This window comes from Corapipo altera, unplaced genomic scaffold, assembly GCF_003945725.1.
Source record: "Corapipo altera isolate COAL_440 unplaced genomic scaffold, ASM394572v1 45, whole genome shotgun sequence".
NCBI lineage: Eukaryota > Metazoa > Chordata > Aves > Passeriformes > Pipridae > Corapipo > Corapipo altera.
This window is the reverse complement of record NW_020884877.1, coordinates 22,820,297-22,845,342: the sequence shown is the minus strand read 5'-3', so window position 1 is coordinate 22,845,342 and position 25,046 is coordinate 22,820,297. Positions and strand designations below refer to the sequence as shown.

The 25,046-nt window shown below is 46.5% G+C and overlaps 1 protein-coding gene across 1 annotated transcript in view; it reads right to left on the bottom strand.

The window, feature by feature from the left end:
• Positions 1-3,715: 3,715 nt before the first annotated feature.
• Positions 3,716-25,046, bottom strand: part of GLI2 (GLI family zinc finger 2) — a 190,880-nt gene continuing 169,549 nt past the window's right edge. The window contains exons 10-14 of the mRNA XM_027637474.1: positions 21,512-21,661; positions 17,951-18,115; positions 13,328-13,609; positions 9,907-10,243; positions 3,716-8,855 (exon numbers count right to left, since the gene is read on the bottom strand). Of these exons, the coding sequence (XP_027493275.1) occupies positions 6,499-8,855; positions 9,907-10,243; positions 13,328-13,609; positions 17,951-18,115; positions 21,512-21,661 (3,291 nt within the window). The 3' untranslated portion in view covers positions 3,716-6,498. The remainder of the gene's footprint in view (positions 8,856-9,906; positions 10,244-13,327; positions 13,610-17,950; positions 18,116-21,511; positions 21,662-25,046) is intronic.

The window sequence follows — 25,046 nt, the reverse complement described above, 5'->3', positions numbered from 1 at the left end:
GGAGAAGCACGTTTGTTTCTTGCAGCTTGGCTGAGCCGCAGAGCCTGGGAGTGCCTTTGCTACAAGGTCTGCAGCCAAGGGCAGGATGCTGGTGCTGCCAAAGGGTGGGGCAGCCCACCTACAGACTCTAGGCCCGGGGCTGCTTTGCCTTTCCAAGCTTTCTGTGAATCTGTCCCAGCTGTGTTCCTTGGTCACTGTCACTGCCATGGTCGTTTCCATCCGAGCAGGTGGCTGAAGCCCCTCAAGTGCTGCATGACTGCTGTGCCACCATCACACTGCTCTTTCAGGTGACGGTTGCTTGCACGACTGCCCAACCAAGCAGGGGGAAAAAGAGATAACAGAGTTAAAAATGCTGCTTTTGTTCCAGAAGCTGTGAAGCTCTACAGATCTACTCCTCAAAAATAGATCTCTCTTATACTCTCATAAGCTTCACTTCTTTGTTTTGTTTTTGTCATGCCGAGTAACGCCTCATGGCCCCTGAAACTCCTAGGTGGGAGACACACTGGGAGACATAAAGCCATGAAGAAAATTAGCCCTGCTCTGTCCAGAGTTTTGCTTCCTTCCCTGCTACTCTCCTCATTTCATTTGATCTATTTTAACCACTACCACCACACTGTAGCACGAACCTTGGTGCTTTGGCCAACATCCAGCTGTGAAATGTGTGCTCTTCTTCTGCATGATTCACTCTGCAGGTGTCAGGAAAGCTGTTCCTCATGCTCCTGAGTCAAAAAATGCAACTGTCTGTCTTTCAAAGCCTGGCAGAGACGATGTTTCTACGGGCAGAGCACTCTGGGGTCCTTCCCAAAGAGGAACAGAAAAGGCATAGTGACAGGGGAGAGAGGAGGCACTTGTGAAGGTTGTCTTTATCTATATGATTTTATACTGAATGGAGAGAGAAAGGGAGAGAGTCCTTTAGAAGACATTCAGAGGATCAGACCAAGCTGCTTCTTCAAAGTCCTTCCTTAAAAATCCTTTCTCTATGAAGATTAGCCTGGGCTATGCCTAATAAGAGTTAAGGCTAGACAGAGCAATATAGACCAAAGACTTAATGTAGCCTGTTTCTTGGTGTAAGAGCTGCCTTTCATGGAGTGTTGTCTTGCTGTTGCTCCTTGCTGATACCACCCTACAAATCGTGGTAAAGGTGTGATGGCAAAACAGCCTCTGACAGATGGAATAGCCACAGAATTTGCTGTTTGGTAAGCAACTGATACATGGAGGGATGTTTCCAGCAAGTCCACTGTAGCTGAATGCAGCAGCTCTTTCAAAGTTGACAGCAGGCATGCCACCATGCCCCCTACATATCTGCCTGACAGGTCAGTGCAGGGAAAATGGAAACAGGGAGGGAAAAGGACCTGTGTAATGAATCAGAGGTGCTGGTACAATTGGAGGAAGCTACAGTAGTCACAAACCTTCAGCATATGTGAAAACATTGCTTTATTCTTTTTTTAATTTTATTTTTACACCAAACATATTTAATATAGCCATTTCAAGTTTTACATGAAGCATAAATCAAATAGAAATAAGTGTATTGGCCACAACATAGGCTGTTTTGTAGCTTCTAAATTTCTTAAGTGTTAGGTCATTTTACTTACAAGTTAAATAGCTGTCTGCAAGAGGCCTTGCTTGGTCATAAATTGTCCTTCCAATATTATAAAACACACCATTTATTTACAATGCGTAGGCTCTTCCAAGTAGATCCAACAGCTCGTAAAGAACAAGAGCTCCTATGTCATCCCTACTGAGACCAATGCAATAAAGAGCCGTCGGAATGACTCTGTATTCAGTAAGTGCAATCAGATCCAGCAACAGTAGCTTTTATGGGCTTTTTCTCCCCTCCAGGAAAACCTGAGATATTAGTGCAATATTAAAGAGCTGTGATGGCTTTACCCAGACTGGGATCTTACTCCTTCTATGCTCCTACTGGTTTTGGGAGTGGAGTGAAGTTAACACTCACCACAGAGGGTCAGAATCAGACCTGGTAGAATGGTTTGTTTTCATAAGGGATATGATTGATTAAAAAGAAGGTTAATTGAATATTATGCAGCTGCCACAGAAGTATAAACTCTAAGCTCCGGCTTATAAACATTTGTTGCAGAAGGGTTATTACCTGCTTACAATTGGAGCAACGAGCCTTTCGATCCTTGTTTATTCCAGAATGGTGAAGCAGTAAAAACGCACATGCTGGTACATGACCTCAGGTGGGCTCCTCAGAAATCTTAGCCCAGTTAAAGTAATAAATATGTTCTCACAAAGGCAGAGGTGTGCCCTGATTGAACTCTGAAGTGAAACACCAGCTAAAAGCAGCATTTGATTTAGATTAGAAACCCATTTTAAGTGTTTGAAGTAGAAAAGCAGTAGGAGCTGATCTGAGTCTCCAAAGCCTTTTGCCAAAAGAAAAGCTCTGAACAATTTCCTTTTAATAATATTAATGCATTTTTTTATTGTGATTTCTGTAATTCTTGGACAGTACAGAGGAGCATGGTATTTATCCAATGAATTTACAGACTAACAGGATCATTAACACATTCAATGACTCAACCTCAGATCATGCTGAGGGTGACTAGATCTGCGTAAGAGATTCACAGCAGCATGGGATTCACCTCACCCACTGGAGAAGGTATCTAAGCTGGCTACTGGGGGTTTCTCTGTAATCAGTGAGGAGAGTGACACGTCTTCCAAAGGAAAGTCACCGCACCCTACATGTCTAAACCAGAAAAGATTAATTTCCCAAGAAGGATATGCCAATCTCTTGCTGTGGACCATGAAGGAACCCTCATAATAGGGTAAGGATTTGTCCCAAATGTACCTGATTCTTCCATCCAGCTCAGCAGGGATCCTGCATAGAGGAAAAGGAGTGCATCCCTTTCAGTTGCTTCTGCATGAAACTGCTTGTTCATTTGCACCAAGTGTGATTCACTGCGCAGCTGCTTTGCCCAACAACTGACTTGCATTCCAAAGTGACTGCTGTGCCCATAAGGATCACCTGTGAACAGTCTCCTCAACCTCCCTTTAAGCTCTAGCCCAGACCACACCAACCCACCCGTACAAAATCAAGTTGCAAATCAGTCTCTCGAGCAGCTGAACTAGCTCTTGCTGTAGCCAAATTAAATCTTTCTCATCAGTGAGCTGGATGAGGCTCTAACTCGATCCCGACTGATGTATCTGTTGCTCACCATATCACTGCTTCCCATCACATACATAATGCACAGATTAATTTCTCCTTTCTCCAAACCCAGTATTCAATTTGTCACTGTCATGGCCCATCACAGTTCTGCTGATCTGTCCTATTTCTGTCTCCTTTTGGACACTGACCAAGACAGTCAACAAGCCATTTTTACTGTAAATCTTCTAGTTGCCAAATTTCTGCAGCCCTTGCTCTGAACCCCTCTCCTGTGCTGTCCCTGCTACACTGACGTTTTCCTTCAAATCACCTTTACCAAGAGGCCAGCGAAAAGCACCTGGGCAGCAGGACTGTGCTGGCAGCACACCCTGGCCTTGCTGCCTCTGTTCCTGCCACCTCAATCTCATTGTTGACTGGAAGCTCTTCAAGGCAAGACCATTGCACATCTGTGCTGTGACACACCAGGCCTGTCCAGTTGCTTACCAGCTGTTTCTAAGCAACTACCAGAGTCCAACTGACTGTGTTGGTGTGGCAATGACAGACCAAGACCAACCACCATTACCACTAAAAAGAAATAACAGCAGACACAATGAATTATGAAAAAAAATTACTTTTTAATGTACAAAAGGTTTATATACAGGTTCAGCATGTTACCTCCATTCTTATGATGTAGAAAACAGCTAAAAATGTTCTTAAGATATAAATTTGACAGAACAATTCACCTACAGTACTTTTAGTAATGATGTCTTCTATACATAATATATACAGTGCTGGAATGGTTATTATAATACTTTTTCTGTAAATGAAGGAAGACCACCACTGGAAAGTCCAAAAAATCTCAAGTCATTGGAGATTTGGTTTTGCTTTTGTATTTGAACTTTTGCTAATGAGATATCTGTGAGGAGGGACTCAGTAGCCACTGTTGCCCTATGCAGCTGTTAAAAAAATCAGATTAGCAGTTGAAGGACACATGAAAGCCTGATCCATCTCAGCATAAGGGATGCACAGTTGTACTCCAAGCATCCAGGACAACACACAACGTCCTAAAACATTTTCTGCCCTTTTTCCATAAATGCAAAGTCAAGGGCAAGGTCAGTAACTGTAGGAGAATATATACAGCAGACTATAAAATAATTCCTTTAAACACAACTTTCACAGGAGACACAAATAAACAGCCAGGCACCTTGCTTTGCTTTCCTGTCCTCATGCACCCTGGACATCAGCAGCAGTCACTGAGGGGTGAAGGGCGGTGGTGAGAGCATCCTGTGTGTACCCTCTGCATTTGGGATGAGGAGAGGTGAGAATGCAGGATGCTGAGAAGCATCTCCCTGCACCAGCCTTACCCAGGGCTACCAATCCACCACTGCCAAGGATGGCTGCCAGATTCACTGCCGTGTATCTGATAACACAAAGTTTGCCTGGAAGTAGCACATGGCATTGTCATGTCAGCCCCTGGTCATGCTGGGAAGAGTGATCCTGACATCCATTTGTGCAAAGGAAAAGATACCAGAAAGCACCTTTATAGGGCTGTCCCGGTCCTGTGCAGGGGACAGAATCAGACGCAAGTGAGAACATCACACTGATATGATGGGGAGATGGGAACGAAAGAGTGAAGTTCTGCAGCTGCTTACCCAGTCAAATTGTAAGAACCTTGGGGGGATGTTACAATTGTTCCCTGCCCTTCAACAGACGGGGTACAAAGTATTTGAGGCTATGAGAGCAGGAAGAGAAACGGTGTCCTTGTCCAATGCAGTCAGAAGCTAAACAAGGCCTCCTCCCAAGTACATGCACCCCACTGCTTCTACCCTTTTGTCTAATGACAGCCAAAATAAATAATGTAACTAAGATTAACTTCAGTGCCAGGTGGGACCATCCTGGAAACAGCTGATCATTATTACAAGCAGTTATATTTTGGTGGAGGATTTGGCTTTAAGAGGTCTTGCTCCTCCCATCTTTTCCCCAGACACTTCCAAGAGATTCTCACTGACCAAGCTACTATTCTGACTCAAAGACCTGTTTTGAGACTATCCAGATGTATGTCTACACTGTAAGCTGCAGGTACAGTCTACTAGTCAAATGAACAATCCAGGTTAACCATGGTGTATTTTTTGGATACAGCAGCTCTTTTTGTGCTGTGGAACATGTTAATATAGCACTGGGTGCATGCCAACAAGCCTGCTTGTGGGGAAGGGTGTATTAGCTCATGCTTGGCCCCACATCAATGCAGCCACGTGCCTGTTGTGTGTATGGAGCCCAGGTAGAGCCCTGCACTGAGTACATCACACAGACAAACCCTGGCCAGATAAATCAGCTCCCCCAGTGCTGCCACATTGGGCTGACACAATCATAAAATTCTCTCCACCACCATCACTTGTTTATATGAGCGCCTCAGCATGCAAAACCCAACAGAGAATGAAGCTGTTGCAAAGCTGCACAGGGATACAAGACATTAAAGATGCATGTGGGGCTCTTGCAGAAACTCACTGTGCTCAAAAGGTGCAGAAGTTATGCATGTGTGTCAGTCCGCATGCCAGAGCCTTCCTGCCACAGGGGATTATTTCCCAGTGATTGCTGTTCCCAGGCCTTTGCTCCACTCTGCACATGATATAAACCACGTTGTAAACACATCTGATCAAAGTGTGCATTCACCTTTTATGTGTCTCATCAATGTGTCTTTCCAATGTTTTCTCAGAAACACCACTATGTTTTTATAAATGTACATTTTATATACGCTTCTGGCAATACACTATATTTGATTTTTAAAGGAAGAGAGGCCTTGGCTACTTAACAAGAAAGCATGGTAAGGCACTTTGCTGAGAAGCCGTTTGGAATCGTCGCTCTTTGCAAGGTACAAAGGCATTTATGGTATAAAACAATACTGCTGGCAGAGGGCTTGTTTGGAGACATAACTAAACCTTACTCTCATCAGAGCAGAATACATAGTATGGCTTTTATTCTAATCAAAACTGCATCCTCCCATTTCTTTCTGGGGCAGGTTGAAAACGGAATTTTTTTGCAAATGTAACTAATGGAAAACAATGGGGAGTGCTATTTACAGGGCTTCTGGGAAGGGAGTCTTTCATCTCTAACCATCCTCATGCTGTTTCCTAGCTTGGTGGTGATACCATTCAGTGCTCTGGGAAACCAAGTCAAAAAAATAATACTAGAGGTGCACCCCTGTGGTGCTGAACTGCCTAGATATAGTTTACATAATTCTGTACAAAGACTTTTTAAAATTTTTGTTTTGAATCCCTTTAATATATTTAGTACTTATAAAAAACCCTACTCTATTGAAACAGATTATTTTTGAAAAGCACATTCATAAAACTGTTTCACGCAGAGCTCCTTGGATAGCACTAAGGCCTTGTGCTTTACTGTTATGACATCATGTTTAGAAATTTACTCTCTTCCGCCAGCGTGGTTAGCATGGAGCTCATATCACCTATTGCCATATTGCTTATCCCTGCAGGTATGCTGGGCAGTGTCAGAGAGTTTCGTGGAGTCGTCAGGCGAGAGGAGTTCTGGGAGAGGTTCTGCAGGATGCTGGGGCTCAGGGTTCCCGACATCAGGCTCGAATGGTCCCCATCATCCATGATGGCATCAAAATCTATCTGGGGCGGCTCAAGACCTTGAGAGTCCACCGTGCTGGACACCTGGTTTGCACCTGGGGAAGGCAGAGTGGCTGGCTTGCTGTTCAGTGTGCACTGCTGCTGCCTGACCCGGCAGTCTGCGTGATTATCGAAGCTGCTGTTCTGTTCATACATGTGGATTTGACCGTAATAGTACATCAAATTGTTCTCCCTTGTGCCCTCCGCGCACTGCTGGGCGGGTGCTAGCAACATGTCACTGGTTCTTTTATGCATGGCCTCTGTTGTCTCCTGGCCTGGGCTGGTGGTGTTTGTAGGATGGGGAGTTCTCATGTATCCCAGCTGCTGGATGGTGCGGAGGCCTCGGGGTCTGCTGCCCGGGTTCGGCTCGGGCGGAGGACGAGGCTGCATCATACCGGGTGGATATGCCTGAGCAGCTGAACCCATCATGCTCTGCTGAGGCTCAAAGCTGGGCTGATTGGAGGCCATGATGGGCTGATGGAAGGTCTCTTGAGCCATGGGGAAGTTCAGGTGGCTTGGCTGAGATGAGTAATTCTGCTGACTCGGTTCATGCATGACCTGTCCCAGCACTGGGCGCTCACTGTTGCTCCTGACCATCAAAGAAGGGTCGGTCGTCATGTCCATTTGCTGAGGGTGAAGGTGGGGTCCAGACTTTGCTGCCATGTTGCTACAATTAGGAGAGATCTGATTTGGGGTGCCACTGATCGCACTGGGACTCAGCATCTGATGAGGTTGGTTGTACCCTGTGTGCAAGCCCACATCAGGGTTCATACCGGGGCCTAGGCTCATCGGCTGCTGCCGCAGCTGCATACAGTTTAGCCTCTGCCCATCCATGCCCACATTTCTTTGCATAAAGCTCTGCTGTGTTACATTCATACCGTTGTCTGGCAGCTGCATTTGCTGCTGGTTGTAGTTCTGGTACTGACCAAAGTTCTGCTTCTGCTGCACCACTGCTAAGTTCCCTTGTGAAAACTGCTGCTTCGACTGACTGGACATGATATCAACTGTACCTGAGCTGACTTCATTCCACTGGACAGGCATGTTATTTTTATTCATGTCTGAGGAAGTATCAAAACTCATGGAACACTCTGCCATCATGGGTCCCAAGTGGCTCATGCTCGCCTCAGCCACTGCCATTCTGCGCTGGCTGGGCAAAGCTGGAGGCTGCAGCTTCCCACTTCCCTGGAAGTTCTGCATCTCATTGCTGTACCCCATGGAAGTGCTCTCGGCCGCTGCCCCATTGCTCTGGGATTTGATGTACTGTACCACATCATCCGGCAGCACAATGTCATCGTCTCCAATGGGCGCCTCTGCCTCCCCCGACATGGCTTCCATGGCGATGTTTTCACTGATGCTCAATGGTCGGGGTGAGTAGGTGTGCCGGGGTAGGCTCCCATCTGAGCGCCCGTAGCTCTGGAGACCAAAACTCCTCCTGTCTGTGGGGTGTGGAGGATGGAAGGGGTTCATGCTGTTGGTGCTGTTGAACCGGTGAACTCGTGGGAGGGCCTGGGGGTCTCCGGCAGGTCTCCTCACTGGGTCGCTTGCCCGTCTCATGCAGTTGCCCTGCACCTCGTGGGGAAATGCTGGAGCTGATGGGTAGCCATAGGTGTTACCATCACTGCAACGCCTGGGGCCTGGTGGGAGGCGGATGGAGGGCAAGGTGGGGTCTGGTCCATCCATAAGTGAGATCCTGTTCTTCAGTGTCATCCTCTCCATGTTCGGCAGGGGGGTTGGAGGAGGGCCCCCTGTGGCAGCAGCGTACTTGGCTTTCAGCCTGTAGTGCTGAGCTGGTGTGAGGTTCAGCAGACCTGGCATCCCGCTGCACTGGCTCGCCTCGCTCGACCGGCGGGAGGCATCTGTCGAAATCGGGTCATAGGAGTCGGCAGAGCTGGTGTTATTGGGACGGTGCCCGAGGTGCGAAGCCTCACTGGAACGGCGGCTGGAGAAGTACGGGGAGATCCCTGATGACCTGCGGCTGACGGTGTAGGCAGAGCTGACGGTGCTTGTTGTACTGTCACGGCGCTCATTGAGCTGGTTCAGCATTGTAACCTCATTGACAGACAGCTCCATTATTCTGGGATTAGGCAGCGTAGCAGAAGAACCACCACTGTTTTCTAGAACAGAGCCTGAGAGAAAGGTTGCAGGGAAGGAAAAGGTTTAGTTAGCTGAGAAACTTCACTTGGTAGTGTTCCTGGTGACAGAATACAGACCCACAAAGACACCCTCAAATATTTCATGGGAGTGATAGTGAATTTCATTGCTGCTAGTGAATTCAAAGCTTCATCTTCAGCTCTATGTCCATGCAAAAAGAGCAAGAAGGCTGTGGAGAGAAGTTAAGAAGTCCCTGCTGGACAGTCTTTGTAACGTGTATGCCCCAATACTCAGGAGGGAATGTCTCCACATGGGCTTCTCAGTAGGAAAAAAGTAGGACTGCTGTGAACAGTGCCACAGGGACAGCATGTAGCCACAACCACAGCTGCTCTCTGGGACAGACGCACAGTCAGGGATAGGAGGTCGAGAGCCCAAAAGTTCACATTCAAAGTCTCTTCCAAGAGTAACCAAAAAGCTCCAATATACTAAGCTGTGAGGTCTATTATAACCCAGACGCTATGCCTTGGGACTTCCTGGCAAAGTTAAGAGGAGTACTGTAGGGATCATAGAGATACTTTTACCAGGAATTGTCAGCCAGTGGGAAACTGGCATATGAAGTTGGAAGCAACAGCTAGGATTTCTCAAAGTCACAAAAGGCCTGTCAGAGCAAGATTAGGGAAGGAGGTCTTCTCTGGATTGCTGTTGTGCTCCACTGGTCTCCCAGGAGGCACATTAGCCCTTGGGGGACTGTTATTGCTGACAGAAATGCAAGCAGTCTTGCGGCTGTCACTGGGACAATGAGAACAGCTGTGTCTGGGTCCTGGGCAAGCCCAGAAACAAGGACACCAACACCTCTGCCTCCCTTCACAGCTCTGTAGAACTGAGCATCTGGGTTTCTGTTGCACATGACCAGATGGCTGCGTTTACACTCAAGCTGTCTATTTTACCTGACATCTTTATCTAGCAAGGGCTGACTCAGAGGCAACAAAATATGATCCTCATTCCTCCAGGGCAGACTCTTGGTTATGAAACCAGAGTCAAACTCTGGGGTGTTCCTACAGGACATGTTCCAGGCACAGGACTTACCGTTTCCTGAGATGGGAGGCAGCTTGGTGTTTCTGGCTTGTGGAGCTGGGCTCACCCATGAGCAGGAATCCTTAACTGTCTTGAGTTTCTCTTTCTTGAGCTGTTCAAGTCGTTGCATTGTCGTCATGTGTTTCCTTAGCTGCAGGCTGACTGCTGAATTACCAGAAGAGACCGTTGAGTCCACAACAGGAGCGTTGTCATCCAACGCCGTCAGATCTCCCAGACTTCCCCCGCTGTGTATGTTCATTTCTACTCCACTGTCATTGTTGTTGGTGCTGTCAAGGGGTGACGGCTCACTGCTGCATGACGACTGGCCACCAGGACTGGACTGACACATCTTGGGGAAGGAAAAGAGGAGAAAAAGTTGGGTGGGTGAAAACATGGATGGAAAGAAATCAGGAGCCCAACATTCCCAGTGTTAGTCCTGGGGCCTAGGTAAGCTCCTGTCCCAGGCTCTCCCCTCTCTTGTTACCCTTCCCTGCTGTAGGATCTCAGCTCTACAAGAAGGCAGGCACCCCTTCCCTGTCAGGACAGCACTCCACAGCTGGAAAAACTATGGTAGGTTCAACTGGAAGGTGGAGAGAAATCAAATGCTCTTCTTCCAAAAGAGTAAGGATGGATGTTTCTCGAAGAAAAGCAGCATGTTATCTGGTTGTGTAAGGTATATTGCAGCAAACACTGGCTTATCTAACATGGGAACAAGGCCTAGGTATTTCAGACACCACGTCTTTCTGTCTTTAAAACACCCTAACATATAATCAGGTTAGCTGACAAACTTCCTAGCCAGATAAAAACCTGGTTCACTGTTTGCAAACTCCCACTTGCAGATAAGGCAGATAAACACCATAAATATTTATTTTATTTACATTAGGAATTGCATTTCACATTGAGTAGTTACTTTGCAGCAGACACTATACAGTCTGAACTTGCTCTGAGGTAGCTACTGCTCCTACCAAACAGGATGCCTGGCTCTCTGCTCCAGGCCCATGCTCCAGCAAAAAATGGAAGTGCTGAAAAGGCAATGTACTCTGCCCCAGGCCAAGGTGGGAATGCAGGGTGCTGCAGTGTTGTACTTTGCTCCACAGCAGACCCCACAGGCAGGCTGACTGGCTCTGATTGCTCATCAATCCAGATGGTAGATTGTGATCCCAGGATTTAATGGTAAATCGTGATGATTGGAAAAGGCTGGCAAAGGGGATCATTGGGCACCATGTCCTCCCCCTTTCTGTGCTCAAGCAAATATCCCCTATCCCTCCCCATTGCCCTGCATGCCTTCACCTCCACCCTGGAGGGGTTAAATGGAGACAGGAGATCTACAGGAGACCATGCTTTATACAGCTATTTTAATAAAAAAAGATATCTTTGCTCACCTTAGTACCGACTGTCCTTAGGAAGGTAGAGTAAGGAAGGGTAAGTGGGAATAAAGAACAGGTTGTTAGGACAAAGACATCATTAACAAAAAAGGCCATGTTAGTAAAAGGAGGAAGAGGGAAATGCAGAATACAGTACAAATTGCCAACACTTCCCCCACTCCCATACCCCATCTTCCCTGCCTTCCCTCTTTGGAGGCCCAGATAAAAATCTCTAGAAGAGACTTTTCACCTGTTTCCATGGGTTTGGGGTGAGACCCAAAGATGGGTCAAAACAAGGGGCCTGGGAGTGATGGGAACCAGTGAGGCATCTCGCCCCTCCCACCACCCCGACCTTAACCAGGAAACAGGAATTGGAGGTGGGCCCATCAGATCAGACACCACCTGTTAGATGTGCACAAGTGAAGTATCCAGTGCTGGATAGGGACAGCAAAGAGAAACATCTGACCCATAGCCCTGCTGCCAGCAAGATGGCTTGGCTGGAACCCTGGGAGCACAGAGCATTAGGAAAAGAGTGCCATACTTTCAGGAGAAACAGGGTGGGGAGCTGTCATTGTGTTCGTGTTTTCATAGGAAAAAAACATCAAAACACATGGAAGAAGAGTATTGGAGAGAGGTCATTCTGTCCAGTGGTTCTCACACTCAGTTTTTGTAACACAATACAGAGTCTCATCACAGTAAACTGTTTCTTTAGTCAATTAGAGACACTTTGGATGTGAAAATACTCAATTTTTTCCTAACTGAAAAAATGCTGCTCATTAGTAATTTTTTCAACAACACATCCCCTAACCCTTTTGAAAAATCTTTGTAGCTCCAGGGCATGCTTTTTTTCATAGCAATAACAATCTTTTAGCCTGAATTCAAATCAAGAAAAAATATATTTTGGAGCTCAAAGTCTTTTCAGCTCTAGTGAGAAGCTTGGAGAATATACACTCCTCTGCAGGTGAAGGTCTTTTCTGCAGTATCCAGCCCATACCCTGTCCCACTCTGAGCTGGTGCAGAAGATCAGAACTTTGGGTTCAAAGGTGAAAAGAAACATCAAAAGTGGTCTCTGTGTTGCAACACTCCATCTCCTTCACCAGCCCTGGGCTACCTGTATGGGATGGAAGAGGCTTGAATGTGTTTGAACCCAGCACTATACACAGCTCTTTAGTACCAGTGGAGCTGCTGTAATGGCCAGAAGGCTGATAAATGGTCTTTGGTTCAGCTGGTGGCCACTCCCAGGGCTGTAAAGCATGATCATGGTTGGCTGAAAGCCTGTACTATGTGGGCCACAGCATTGCTCTCACGTTTATTCCTACTTTCTCTCTCCTGCCCCATCATCCCACTACAATCTTCTGTGGCAGATGGGAGCCATGTATTGACCATGTGTACTCCTGAGCAATCTGCTCTAGCCAACCCTGACTGATCAGGAAGGTTGGACCAGATGATCTCAAGATCCCTGTCAACCCCAGTGATTTTGTGCTTCTGTGTATAGTGGACATATCCAAGGAATTGAACTTGCTTTAAGATACCCAACAAAACCAAACCAACTACTTTTATCCCTACTGGCTTCTCAAGACAGCTTACAACAGAGTTGAGCCAGCAAAACTGCTGTGCAGCAGCAGCAGCCTGAAAAGAAAAACAGTGAAGGGTGTAGGGAGGAGGAGACAAGGGACTGCTTAAAACAGGACCTCTGCTTCTAGAAGTATTCAGGTAGATGATCAATCTGTGCCCTAATGACTGTTGCTCAATTTAAACTGGTGAGGTAGGTAGAGCTCATTTGACCACAACACTTGAGTTTTATCCAGTTGCACAGCACAGGAAGGCCAAGCTAAGCACTGGGCATCATACGGCCCCCATGACTATGAGGGCAGGAATTCATGACGCTGGGTAGGAAGGTGCAAAATGTACTGGATTGTGCCCTGACCTGCAGCTTCATTTCTGGACTTGAACAGGAATGGTGAAGGGCACCTACCCAGAGACATAAATGGCATACAAATGCTTCATGCCCCCATTGCACCAGAGAGATTTGGGACCATGTCATTTCTGCCAAGAACAACTGCTCTTACCACAGAATTCTCCGTTTTTATTGTTTTGACTTGTAAGCAATCCTCCATGCTCCTCGTGGTGCTGTTGGCCTCGGGGCTCTCCTCTGAAACCTTGCTGCTCTGCTTGGCACTCGCCTCATTGTCCCCATTTTCCTTGAGCGGAGGCGGCCTTGGGTGAACATCGTTGCGTTGCTTCTTTGTGACGTGAGCGTCAGGCCCGTGCACTGTCTTGACGTGTTTCCTGAGGGAACTGGGGTCCGTGTAACGCTTCGTGCAGCCAGGGATCTTACAGACGTAGGGTTTCTGTCAATACAAGCAAATCTTGGGTTATATCTAGAATAAGTCCAAATATTCCAGGTACAGTGTATGGGCCAAGAAAGTACAATGAGCATAGCAGCAGGCAGCAGCAAAATGGGGAGCATCTGCTCCACAGGATTCTGTAAGACTGAGATATTGAAGATGTGATATATGGGCTGCTGCTGATCCACACAGACTTGGCCAGTTATTTCATGTTGGCTAAACTTCTTGTTTTTATGTTCTGGATTAAAGGACAGCTAAGAAATCATGAAATACTTTCCCTAATATTACTTTCCTATGTATGTATTTGCTTGGGTGGCCACAGGAATGTTTCCTGATTAAGGATGGGAGGGAGGTGATGTAGGGGAGTAGGTATAATACATTCTCTCTGCTAAGGTGGGGCCTACCCCAAGAAAATGTCTGAAACCTTCCCTTCTGGCTGATGGAATTCCAGTAAATCCAAGCCAGACTGGATTCATCCTACTCAATCTATCATACCACTCCAGCACCTGTCACCTTGAAATCTGTTATTGTGCAAAACAAACCACAGGCATGCAATGTTTTTTTCAGATGATAGCACTCTAGTCCTGAATTCATGAATCATTGATTGCCACAGGAAAACAAGGATAAAGCCATCTTTCTGAAAACAGAAGTCAGCAAACAGATACTTTTCTTCTTTTAACTTTTTTCATTTTATTGAATTTCCAATTCCGAAGTGTATTAGCGCTGCAGTTGTTTGAGCTGGTGCTGCTGCGCTGGAAGCTCTGAATTCATCACAAGTTCTGCTTTCAGCCTCACAACTACTCTACGTATTTTTCTGCCAATGCACTGGGATAGATCCATGAGAAAAAACAGATAGATGTTGTTTCAAGGCTACTCAAAATGACCATTTCTATTCTTTTTTTTTAAATCTGTTTTGTAATTTTGTTCAGGAACTTCAGTGAAAAAATACAAAGGAGCATATATTCTTTGCAGAAGACCAGTGCAATCACTTGAAAAACACTAAAAACCCGTTTTTTATTCAAAAGCATTTGTCCTGACTGATCTTGGCACATCTCTCAAAACAGCTAAATCTTCATCACACTCCACTGAGGTAAATATTTATTGTATTTTAAAGCTGGATAAGCCAAAGCACAAAAAGTAAATTAGTTTGCTTAAAAATCTCATGCAACCTTTTAGACAACAGTATAGAAATATTATTGCTGCTATTAAACTATATTCCAAAGAACACAACCCCCACTACACACGCTACAAAAATCCCTGTACATAAACAGCTCAAAGATCTTTTAGGCTCAATAGTTCTGATTTTTCAGATCCCAGCAATTAGGGTAATGTAATCACTATTGCTTGGACAGCAGACACTCCACCTAAGGGGATTCAATCGTTCTCTTTGTCAGGCCGTACATCCTGCAACTGAACTGAGCTCAACTGCTGTTTTGTTGGCATGTCTTCATCTATCCCCTGGGTTATCCAGATTCTGACACCTAAAGCAGCGTATGCCCTAGTGAAGTCAACAGTTTAGATCTCAGATGCCTCCCTCCTACTCCCATGCACATACAAGGTAATACTCATTAGGGTGGGGGAACTGGAGAATTCCCCAAGCACTAAGCAGAACCGAATTTCTGCATTTTACTCCTGTTCAGCTTGAGTTGCAGAAAATGTCATTCTGAGCCTTTGGCTGGCCATAAACTCACGCCACTCTTTCGTGTATGCACTGGAGAGTGGTCATGGGATGAAAGCCCTTTTCTCAAGAGTAACTTTAAAGGTATCCCCTGAAGGAATTCAAATAGTGACTGAAAATTTAAAATTAAATAGTGTCTATGACATTTCAACAATCAAACAAAAGCCAGTGTGGTAATATATCCCCAGCCTTGGCCTTCAGCATGTTTGGACTATACACCTACATCCTGTCACACAATGATAGTGACAAATACAGGGAATGTGGAACTTCCCCCTTAGAGGAGACTTTTATGACTAATCTGAAACTGTGGTGTATTCCAAGTAAACACTGCAAGCAGAGGAAAATATTTAGAAGGTAGCTAGCTAGGAACCACAATAGAGTTACCAATGGGTAATGGGAAATACACACAGCCACAAACTTCTGCTTTGCATTTGTGTGGTTTTTGTGAGCCAAGGTCTCAGTGCAGTTTGCTAACCCAGCGGTCATGGCCACAGCTGGATGCAGGACCCTCGCCTGGGCCTGCTGCCCAATGTGATGAGCTTTGCCATGAGGGATTCCATCTGTTGCAAAGGATCATGTTATATGTTCCCCAAAAAGAGGATGTCAAATATATGGCTCAGAGAGCTATTATATACAGCCTACAGATCTCCCACAAGTTTTGGGGCATGTCTGTACTGCATCAAGGAGGGCTGAACAGCAGTTCAGGAGGGAGCATGATCGCAAAATGTAAGATCATGCAGTGCCATGTAGTTCCCATGGTAAGGTCAGCAACAGAAGAGGACAAAATCCCTATCTGTTATCTGAGTCTTAAATTTGTGTTGTTGAAAGCAACAACACTTGTTGTGCCAAGTGTCAGCATATTAGATCATGGTCCACAATAGACATGAAGTTGGATACTCCTGTCCTACAGCCTCCCCTTCTTGCACAAGGGGAATTCAAAAGAACAGACTTTAAGTATGTCCAAGCTCTGCTCAGATGCAGTGAGGAGTCATCCCAGATCCAGTGCAGCTCCTAATCTGGATCACTTGGGAAACTGAACCCACTGGAGAAATTACATTTAATAACACAGCCAAAATGAAAATTCATTATCAGGTTCAACAGACAGGAAACTCTGCCCTGCCTAGGAAGGATCCTGGTAAAGCTCTAGGGACCTGAGCTCAAGTGATCTATGGCCTCATATATTGTTTCGGTGTGCACAAACTGGGCTGTATGAGTCTGTACCCAGCACTCTTGATCCATTCACATGAGAATCTTTAGGAATTGAAGGTAATCTCTTTTAAGGGCAGGAAAAAATGCTGCAGAAATGCGAATCTTCAGGAGCTTGATTCAGTTTATGGGCAAGAATACGAAGAGCAGCTTAACACTGTAGAGTTCAGAGCTACGATGAAAGCAACAATGAAAGGGACACTGGATCCAGCGCTGGAGGAAGGCAGAGGACGTATCCAGGACTGGAGAATGAGCAACTGCCAGTACTTGAAAGGTGAGATTAAATCACAACTGCCTACCTTTCCAGGGAAGAATCTTTAACATAGAGCAAATGATGTTGTAGTCAAACACCATTTACTGGGAATGCAGGTTGCTGAGCAGACGAAACGTTGCATGTCTTTTTGGTCCCTCCTGGCCTCAAGGTCAGTGTAGCCTTAAAATAACGCCAACTACACAGTGTAAGTGTGGATATGGGTTAATTTTAACTTGTGTCCTGTTGAAGAAGTGGCTTGCTGGTGGAGGACAATCCTGATGTTTGGGTTCATACCCTAACCAATTCAAGCAACACTGGGATCCTGGTCATTCACTGGGTCTGTCTCAGCATCACACAGCATGGAAGGGCATTCTAGACTTTGAGTCCTTATTCTGACTCCAACAGAATCTCTGAAACCCACAGCACTTTGGTTATCGCCGACTGATAAGCCAGAGATAAAAATACTCTCAACAAGCCCTTTGTAGACACAGCATCACTTCAAAAAGCTGTCAACCGTGGTAACTGCGTTCCATTCTCCAATAGTCTATATTTAACTGTTGCAAATTAGGCTATAGACTGAATTCTTCATGGCTGAAAACACTATTAGAACTTTAGTGTGTTGTTTTTTTCTTCCCCTGTCAGCTAATTAGTGGTAATATAAATTTCAATCCTCAGCTGTGGTTGATTGCAACAGACCATCACATGCGTTACAATAAAGGCAATTTCCTCTGCTCCGCAACTACTAATAGTGGGTCTTAATTATCCAAGGTTAACAAAGCATTGCATTGTGCTCTATCATTGTACATCAAACGATGGAGGGAGTATTATTTCCAGAGCATCAGGATCCAAGGTAGCTGTTATATTACTACAAGTCTGCTCCACAGTAATATTAAACACCACATGCACAACTGTACAATACTATCTATGCTATTAAAAATTATAGATTTGGAAAATGCTTGTTTTAATATCCAAAGTCGATTAAAAAGTTTGCATACTTCAACATCTGTTTATGATTTCAAACATGGTTTCATAAATATAAAGCTAATGTGGTCTGGCTCTCCAGCAAAATAAATCCCATTAAAAAATAAGAAAAACCTCTCATTACAGTAAGTTTCTTTTTACATGAGTCCAGTGTGTAAAGTGTATGTTTATTGTCAGCAAAATTTAAAAAAAGCCCTCCGTTGAGCTGCGGTGAGCCTGGGCTTACCTCATTGGAATGCGTCCTGTTCTGGTGCTTGGCTCTGTCTGAGGCATTGGAAAAGGCTTTATTGCAGCCTTCATGTTCACAGACATAGGGTTTTTCTCCAGTGTGGGACCTCAGGTGTGTCTTTAAGTTCTCCAGGCGGGAATAGGCTTTGGAGCAGCCTTCAAACTAAAATAAAAAAAACACAAGAAGAGTGATTAATTAACCAGAAAAATTTGATTTTCCCCCTGCCTAAACCCTTCTCATCTGTTTCTCATTCTTTCTTTTTTTCCTTCCCTTTAAAGGGCTTGTGTTTTAGGGAACAACATCCACTTTGTTGGGAGAATTTGCTTCCCTAGGCAGGCTGAGAGTTTTAGCAGTGAGTCATATTTAAGGTGCTGCTCCTTGTTGGGTACCCACCTGACATTTCAACAAGAGACTCTTTTTTCCAGCAGAGTTAAACACCCCTCCACTCCTCCCAGAGCTCTCTTAGCCCCTCCTGCCACCCCTCTGCAGCTCAGAAACAGAGGCCCCCTCCTTCCCACCTAGGGAACTGACAGCTACTCGACAGTTTGACCAGCCTTGCAACTTCACTAGCACCAGCACTGGAAAGGGCAGACCGTTCCCTAACACAAAAGCAGAAATCTAGCAAGCTTTGAAGTTTCCCAAATTACAGCTTGGGTCTACTCTCGGAGGATGCTGTGGTCAGGCTGTCTGACATTACTAGTTTAAAAAACAAGACTCAGTCTTGAAGACAGATGGATTTTTGGATGACAAAACAGGCCAGGAACCTTCCTCCTGGAAGGAAACCAGCTGCCCACACAACGAGAAAGAGCAGCTTGGGAGATGTGGTGAGGCTTCGGGTGATGTAAGTCCTGCCACCCTCCACTCTGGATGGGCTGGAGGCTCCTCCCTCCCTCCCTGCACCTGCCCTGTCCCAGAATGGGAGGATTTCACCTCAAACCAAGTTCAGTCCAGATGTGACAGAACTTCACATTGCTCTGAGTCTTGGCCAGTGAAGAAACTGGTGCCACACCAGGACAGGTCATGCTCAGTGTCTGATTTCCCATGGGCAGCTGAGTGGTCCTACATGTTTGGAGGTCTGAAAAATGACAACTGCATGCAACAGCAACAGTACCTGTCTCCTTGTGCTCCACATGTACAGGACTTGCCTGCACTGCAGGAAGTGAGGCAAACATGCAGCCCATGACACCCAGGAAGCATGTGGCCACAGGCTGATCCCATATAACTTTGTCGTGCTGGAACATAAGTAGTATTACTTAAGCTTCCCTTTAAGGTCTAGCATAGGGACAGTGGACATAAGGCAAACTTGCTCTGCTCTTGAGATATCCAGATCTCTTCAAGGACAGTAGGAACATTCTGCAAGAGCTGATTCCTTCCACAGCTTTGTCAGGGTAGGATGATCCAGTTCCTCTTCCCCAGACAACTTTCATTAGCCCATTTGTCCCATAGAACGTGCCACAACTTTGAGGTAGCACAGTGTATCCCTTTCTTCTCTTGCCCTGTGCAAACAATCCTTTGTAACTCAAGTTGCTTACAGTTATTGAAATATATCATTCCTCTTGCTGGAAAACAAAGGGAACTCAGCATGAAGCAACTCATGTGTCCATTCTGGTTTTGCTGGATACTGACACAAAAATGCAGTTATAAAGAGTAAAAGTTCTAAGGCCACATTTTCAAATAAGAGTTTCTCAGCAAAGCAGCCTGTGCATGTTCAAAGCAGTTGTTCCCACTCTTACGTGTGGATCTGATTATGTCAGTGGGAGTTCTGGCTGTCATCTGTTGAAATAATCCTTGACCAAATCCCAGGCTGCAACCGGGCTCATCTGTAGCTTTATGTACACCACAAACTTCTTGTCTGGAACAAACGGCACTTTGAAAAATCACTGCCAGACATGGATAAGGAATGCTCTGCCACAGAGAGGCACTGTCTGCAGAGCTGCCATGTATCCCAGGCAATTGGAAAGAGGTGATACTCCACTTCAGGGAGAGTTGCTGTGACATATTGCACATGGAGGGACTGTAGTTCTTCAGGAGGCAGAGGATGACTTGAAACCCAAATACACACAGCCTTGCAACTGTTTCAGTGTGACACAACTGAGGCTTGAAAGAAGGATTGTGCAGCAGTGCTTTTTCCTGCTCCATCACAGCACTGAAGAGGATGCAGTCACTGATGCTGTTTGTCTTCCAAGTCCCTCTACCTGCAAGGACGGGGCTAGACTCTCCCTCAGTCCTCACTCTGTAGTGCACTAACAATCAATACTTCTTGATACTTTTAAGGAAGATTGGTAAAGCACTAGACTGGGCAAAGTGCTTTAGAAGATTAAAACAAAGGACATGGCCCTGTGCCCCAGGGGAGCTTATGCTCTAAGTTAAATGAATGCAGGGCTGGGAGACTGATAAAGCAGTCATGCAGCAAGCAAATCATACATATCCTGATATTTGTAAGCAGGAGCTGGGGCACAGCCAGGGAGGGAGCAGGGCTGGAAGTAGCTAATGGAGCAGAAGAGCAGGAAGATACAGGAGGAGAGCTTAGACATCCGGTGAGCAGAAACTCATCCCTGAGACTCTAGGGAGAGGAACAGTGTAATGCTGACAGCAGAGGAGGTATGAAAAGCTGGTAGGAGGAGAAGGCAGAGAGCAGAGGGTATCAAAAGACATGAATGACCTTCAGGAGGAAAAAGGGCTCAAACATATGAGGAGGGAGATTGTAAACACCTCTCCTCTCCCACCAGTTGACCGCAGCCACTAAACTTCACATCTTGCTTCCCTCTTGTGCCCCCCATCAGGCATCCTGGGCTGCCCTACTTCAGCCAGCAGTGGGGTGGGAGACTCCAGCTGTGAGGGCAGATATCGGCTTTAATGTCTTGAGGTTGAGCAGGACAAAAGCCCAGCTCTCCCATGTATCCACAGGGCTGAGATACAAAATAGTACCCCAATCTCTTCCTCAGGCAGTGTTTAACACGACAGTGCTGCTGGTACGCAGAAAGTCTGGGGACTGGGCTCCTCTTGGGATTTAAGCACACAGGGTTGACTTCACCTCTGGATTAAGAGAGCAGAAGCAGGAGGTGTTGGCCTAGATCCCCAGGCTGGAAGGAGGCTTGTGTGTATGCTCGGGTATGCCGCTGAGGGAAACTCACAGTCCCAGAAGCAGTAGTGGGTGATGTCCAGTTAGACATGACCAAGGCTAGGTGGTTCCCCACAGTGTGGCATTACTGGATTTCTTTCCTTGATGTAGGCAACTAAGTTGTCTGGATTTCCACCTTAAATGACTTGTCCCGAGTTGCTTTAGATCTCTCTGGTAGGTCTGAAACCATTTTTTCCAAGGAAATGCAGTTTTGCCCACTAGCATCTCCACCATACTCCTTGACCTCTTGTCCTGTCCCGAGGGTCTAACCTGCAAGTAGCTGTAACCCAGGACTGGCTCTGAGCCGGGTGCCAGTGGGTACCCTGGTAGAGCCCTACTTGAAGCCATGTCTGTGTCTGCACAGAAATTTTTGTGACCACCAAAGTCCCGCATCCCACTTGCCAAGTGAGATGCACCATGTGTCCCTGCCAGCTCACCGTGCACTTGTGTGGCTTCTCTCCTGTGTGCCTTCGCATGTGCACCACCAACATATACTGAGCCTTGAAGGGCTTCTGCTCCCGTGTGCAGTCCTGCCAGCGGCAGACAAACTCCTTCTTCTCCCCATGGATGTGATCATTGTTGATGTGCTGGTAGGAGAGAAAGGAAAAGCAGGTCACACCTGGAAGAGCTGATGCCAGCGAAGCACACACAGTGCTCCAAAAGCCAGATGTTCCCTACCCAGTGCTTGCGGTCAGGCATTGCACCTGGGTGCCAGGTGCACAGATAACACCAGGGACACAGGACCCAACACTGTGGTCTGGTGTGTCCTGCAGAAGGTGCACAGCACTCAGCACGCTAGCTCCGAAGCAGCTATAAATGGGTGGTTTGCAAATGCAATGGGGACCCACAGTGCCAGGGAAAGAGGAGCCCTCTCAGTGTCCCCCTCAGCTGCTTGATGTCACTGTTGAAGGGGATGACAGAGTAAGTTTTGCCTCTGCTGAACCCTGCTGTGCTGCATTTATGCAGTTGGGACACTTTCCTGGGGAGCTGCTGGAGGCTGGTGGACAGGAGGAGACAAGCCTCGGTTGGGTTTAGTGATCTTAAAGGTCTCTTCCAACCTGAATGATTCTATGTTTCTAAGTCTACTTGCACACCAGCCCGTACGCCGGCCCCAAGACATCCACCTGCTGTCCAGCGCTGGTGGCTGGCAGGAAATGACAGCATCTGCGAGCTATGCGCCAGCGAAAGCTCGGCTGCATCAATTACTGCTAATTACTCTGGTCCATGAAATCCTGTGCTGGGGTGTTGAAAAGCCAGATCCAGAATGGTGCCTTCATCCACCCTGGGAGGAAGAGTCGCTTTTTCCCAGCTCAGGGCAGATGAAGCTCTGCTGAAAATAAGCAGAGCCAGAGACCAGTCTGTCAGCAGCGCTGTTCCCGCAGCGGCCTTGTCTCTCTGAATGGGGTCTCACTGCCAAAAATAATGCCTGTCCTCGCTCCTGTGTTTTCAGTAGACATTCACTGACAGGAAATCCTAAAATAAACCACTTTGGGTTTGGGGTTTGGCTTTTTTTGTGCTGAGACTTTTTCCAGCCCCCGCCTTTGTCCCCCTGGCCAAGGCCAGGCACACATTTTGCAGCTTGGGATGAGATTTTCTCGGGGTGGTGAGGCAATGTGAGGACACAAAAGTACATTAAAACAGAATCATCAGCCTTCTCAGTCTCAGCCAAATCCAGCCTCAGTGTTCCGTGTGCTGTGATCCAATCCTGGGGTCAGGGACCTTCTGCCTAGGGTCCCAGTTCTACCCAGGGACAAGAGGAGGTGTGTGGGGCTCAGCTGGTCTCTCGGGCACTACTGGTAAAAACTGAGAGTCAAAGCTGCATTTGGGACAGGTTTCATATGGGTCTGGAGATCTGCTGCCTATGGTTCTGATTTTATTACACAGCATTGGTGTGAGATTTTAGCCTCAGATTGTGGAAAACTGGTGAACCTCCCAGGAGACCCATGGACATGCTAAACCATGCCCAGACCAGACTGGGAAGATATGTCTCCAGGCTCTGTTTGTGTGGGAGTCTGACTTGCAACTAAGACTACACAAGGCAGTGCTAGTAGTGGGAGAGAGCACAGGCTTGCCCATTTGGACTTGCTTGGGCCAGAGGAAGAACATTTATGGAAAGGGCACTCACTCACTGTCTGGGCAACATCTGCTTCCCATCACGTGGTGAAGGAGTAGTTGCACAACTCAACCCACTTCAGCTACAGCTCCATAGCCCCCACCTGGCTGGAGGTTTGCCTGGGCTTCTCTCAAACTTCTCTCAAATTGAGTGTAACCTTTGAAGTTGGGAGCAGCAGTTGTGCTTGCAAAAATATATCCTCACTCCTGCAGCTCCCTGTTGACATTCACTTCTCCCACAAGCACACTGGGCACTGTCTGTGGGGAACAGACCCTGCTCGTCCAGGTACTTTGTTCTGCACACAAACTAGAGTTTTTCCATGCATGATGAGATGCCATCTTCTCAGAAGTTGGCCCACAACATCTGTATTTCATTTCCATGTGTATTTTGGGCATCCCAAATCCACAACCCCACATTGCTAGTAATCATAGTACAGAAGCCTCCATTTTTAAAACTGTCCAAATTTAGAATCTTGGATATTTCATTGAATGTTTTTCTTTGGTTTGTTTTCTGGAAACAAATTTTTGCTGAGCTGCCTGGTGCTCTGCAGTTTGCTGTGGGCAGAGTTAGTTTTTCTTACATCTGAGAGGGAAACACAGAAAAATTGCTGGACAAATGTGAGCTCAGCCCATCTGACAGGGCTGCTGTGGTTTAACCCCAGAAAAGCAACACCCCATGGCATGCAATGTGCAACCCATTAAGCACCTTATCACTCAATTGGCCTTGAAAACCATTTCCAAATCTTCTTGTACTCAAGGACTTGTTGCACTGAACCAGTGACTTCTGGCAGAGGTGGGCAGGCACTAGCCTTAGACGGAAGAAGAGCATGTGCCCAGCATTATAATTTAGAGTGTGATCCTTCTGGGCTAAGATAATGTTTGTCTGCAGAACTTGGGCAAATGGTACTGATGCCTACTTGGTGGCATCTAAACATATGTAAAAAGAAGATCTATAAAAAAGGGTGAGAGCAGACACAAGCCCTCAGGAAGAGGGCTATATGTGAGTTGCACATCGGTGGCCCCTGGTAGACTGGGAGCCTGGCTAAGACAAGCAGCAAAAGGCTGAAGGAAAAGGAGAAGGTAGCAGCTCCTGTTGCAAAATTTGCCCAATCCAACACTTAGCTGCAAGCAACAGGCCTAAGGTTGCTAGGTTGGTGAATTCCCTGCTGATATGGGCTGGCTTCATAAAGAGGGCTCACAGCAGAGACCCAAAATAATGACTGGCAGGGTGCTGGGCTGAGGGCAGGATGGGGCTTAGACACAGGTAATGTCTGATTTCACAGGCACTTGCTCTGAGTATGAGGGATTTGTTGACCCCAGAAGCCAAAGAAAACCAAACGATGGATTCCCAGATGAAGCAAAGCATACAAAAGGTTCTTGGAATTAATTAGAACTGAAAATCTGATTAATGATTTGGTTTGTGGATCCTTCAGAGAGCAGTTTTGACACTGGTTTGGGGACACCACTGTGATTATGGAAGTGCTGTTTCCCAAGTTTTAGAAAATCAACCCACTTTCTGTATTTCAGACTCTGATGGAAACATTGAAGCCTGTCTCCAAACTCTTGAGTGCTCTATTTTTGTGTGAGGGATGAGCTGAGTAGGTCAACAGCCTTTAAATGATATGGCCCCACAGGTCATGTCACAGCAGCATAAAAGGCTTTCATGGTCTGGACTAGGACTGGGGACAGCAGAGACAATCCCTGACCCAGTGCTGGAGTAGCTACATGGGAAAGCTCAGTGAATATGGCCAGTGAAGAGGGAAGGGCTCAGCCCTCTTCCCCATTTTCTGATCAGGCCCTTCTGCACAGAGCCTTCTGTTGCTGGGCCATACACAAGGGAGACTGAAACTGCAGCCTCAG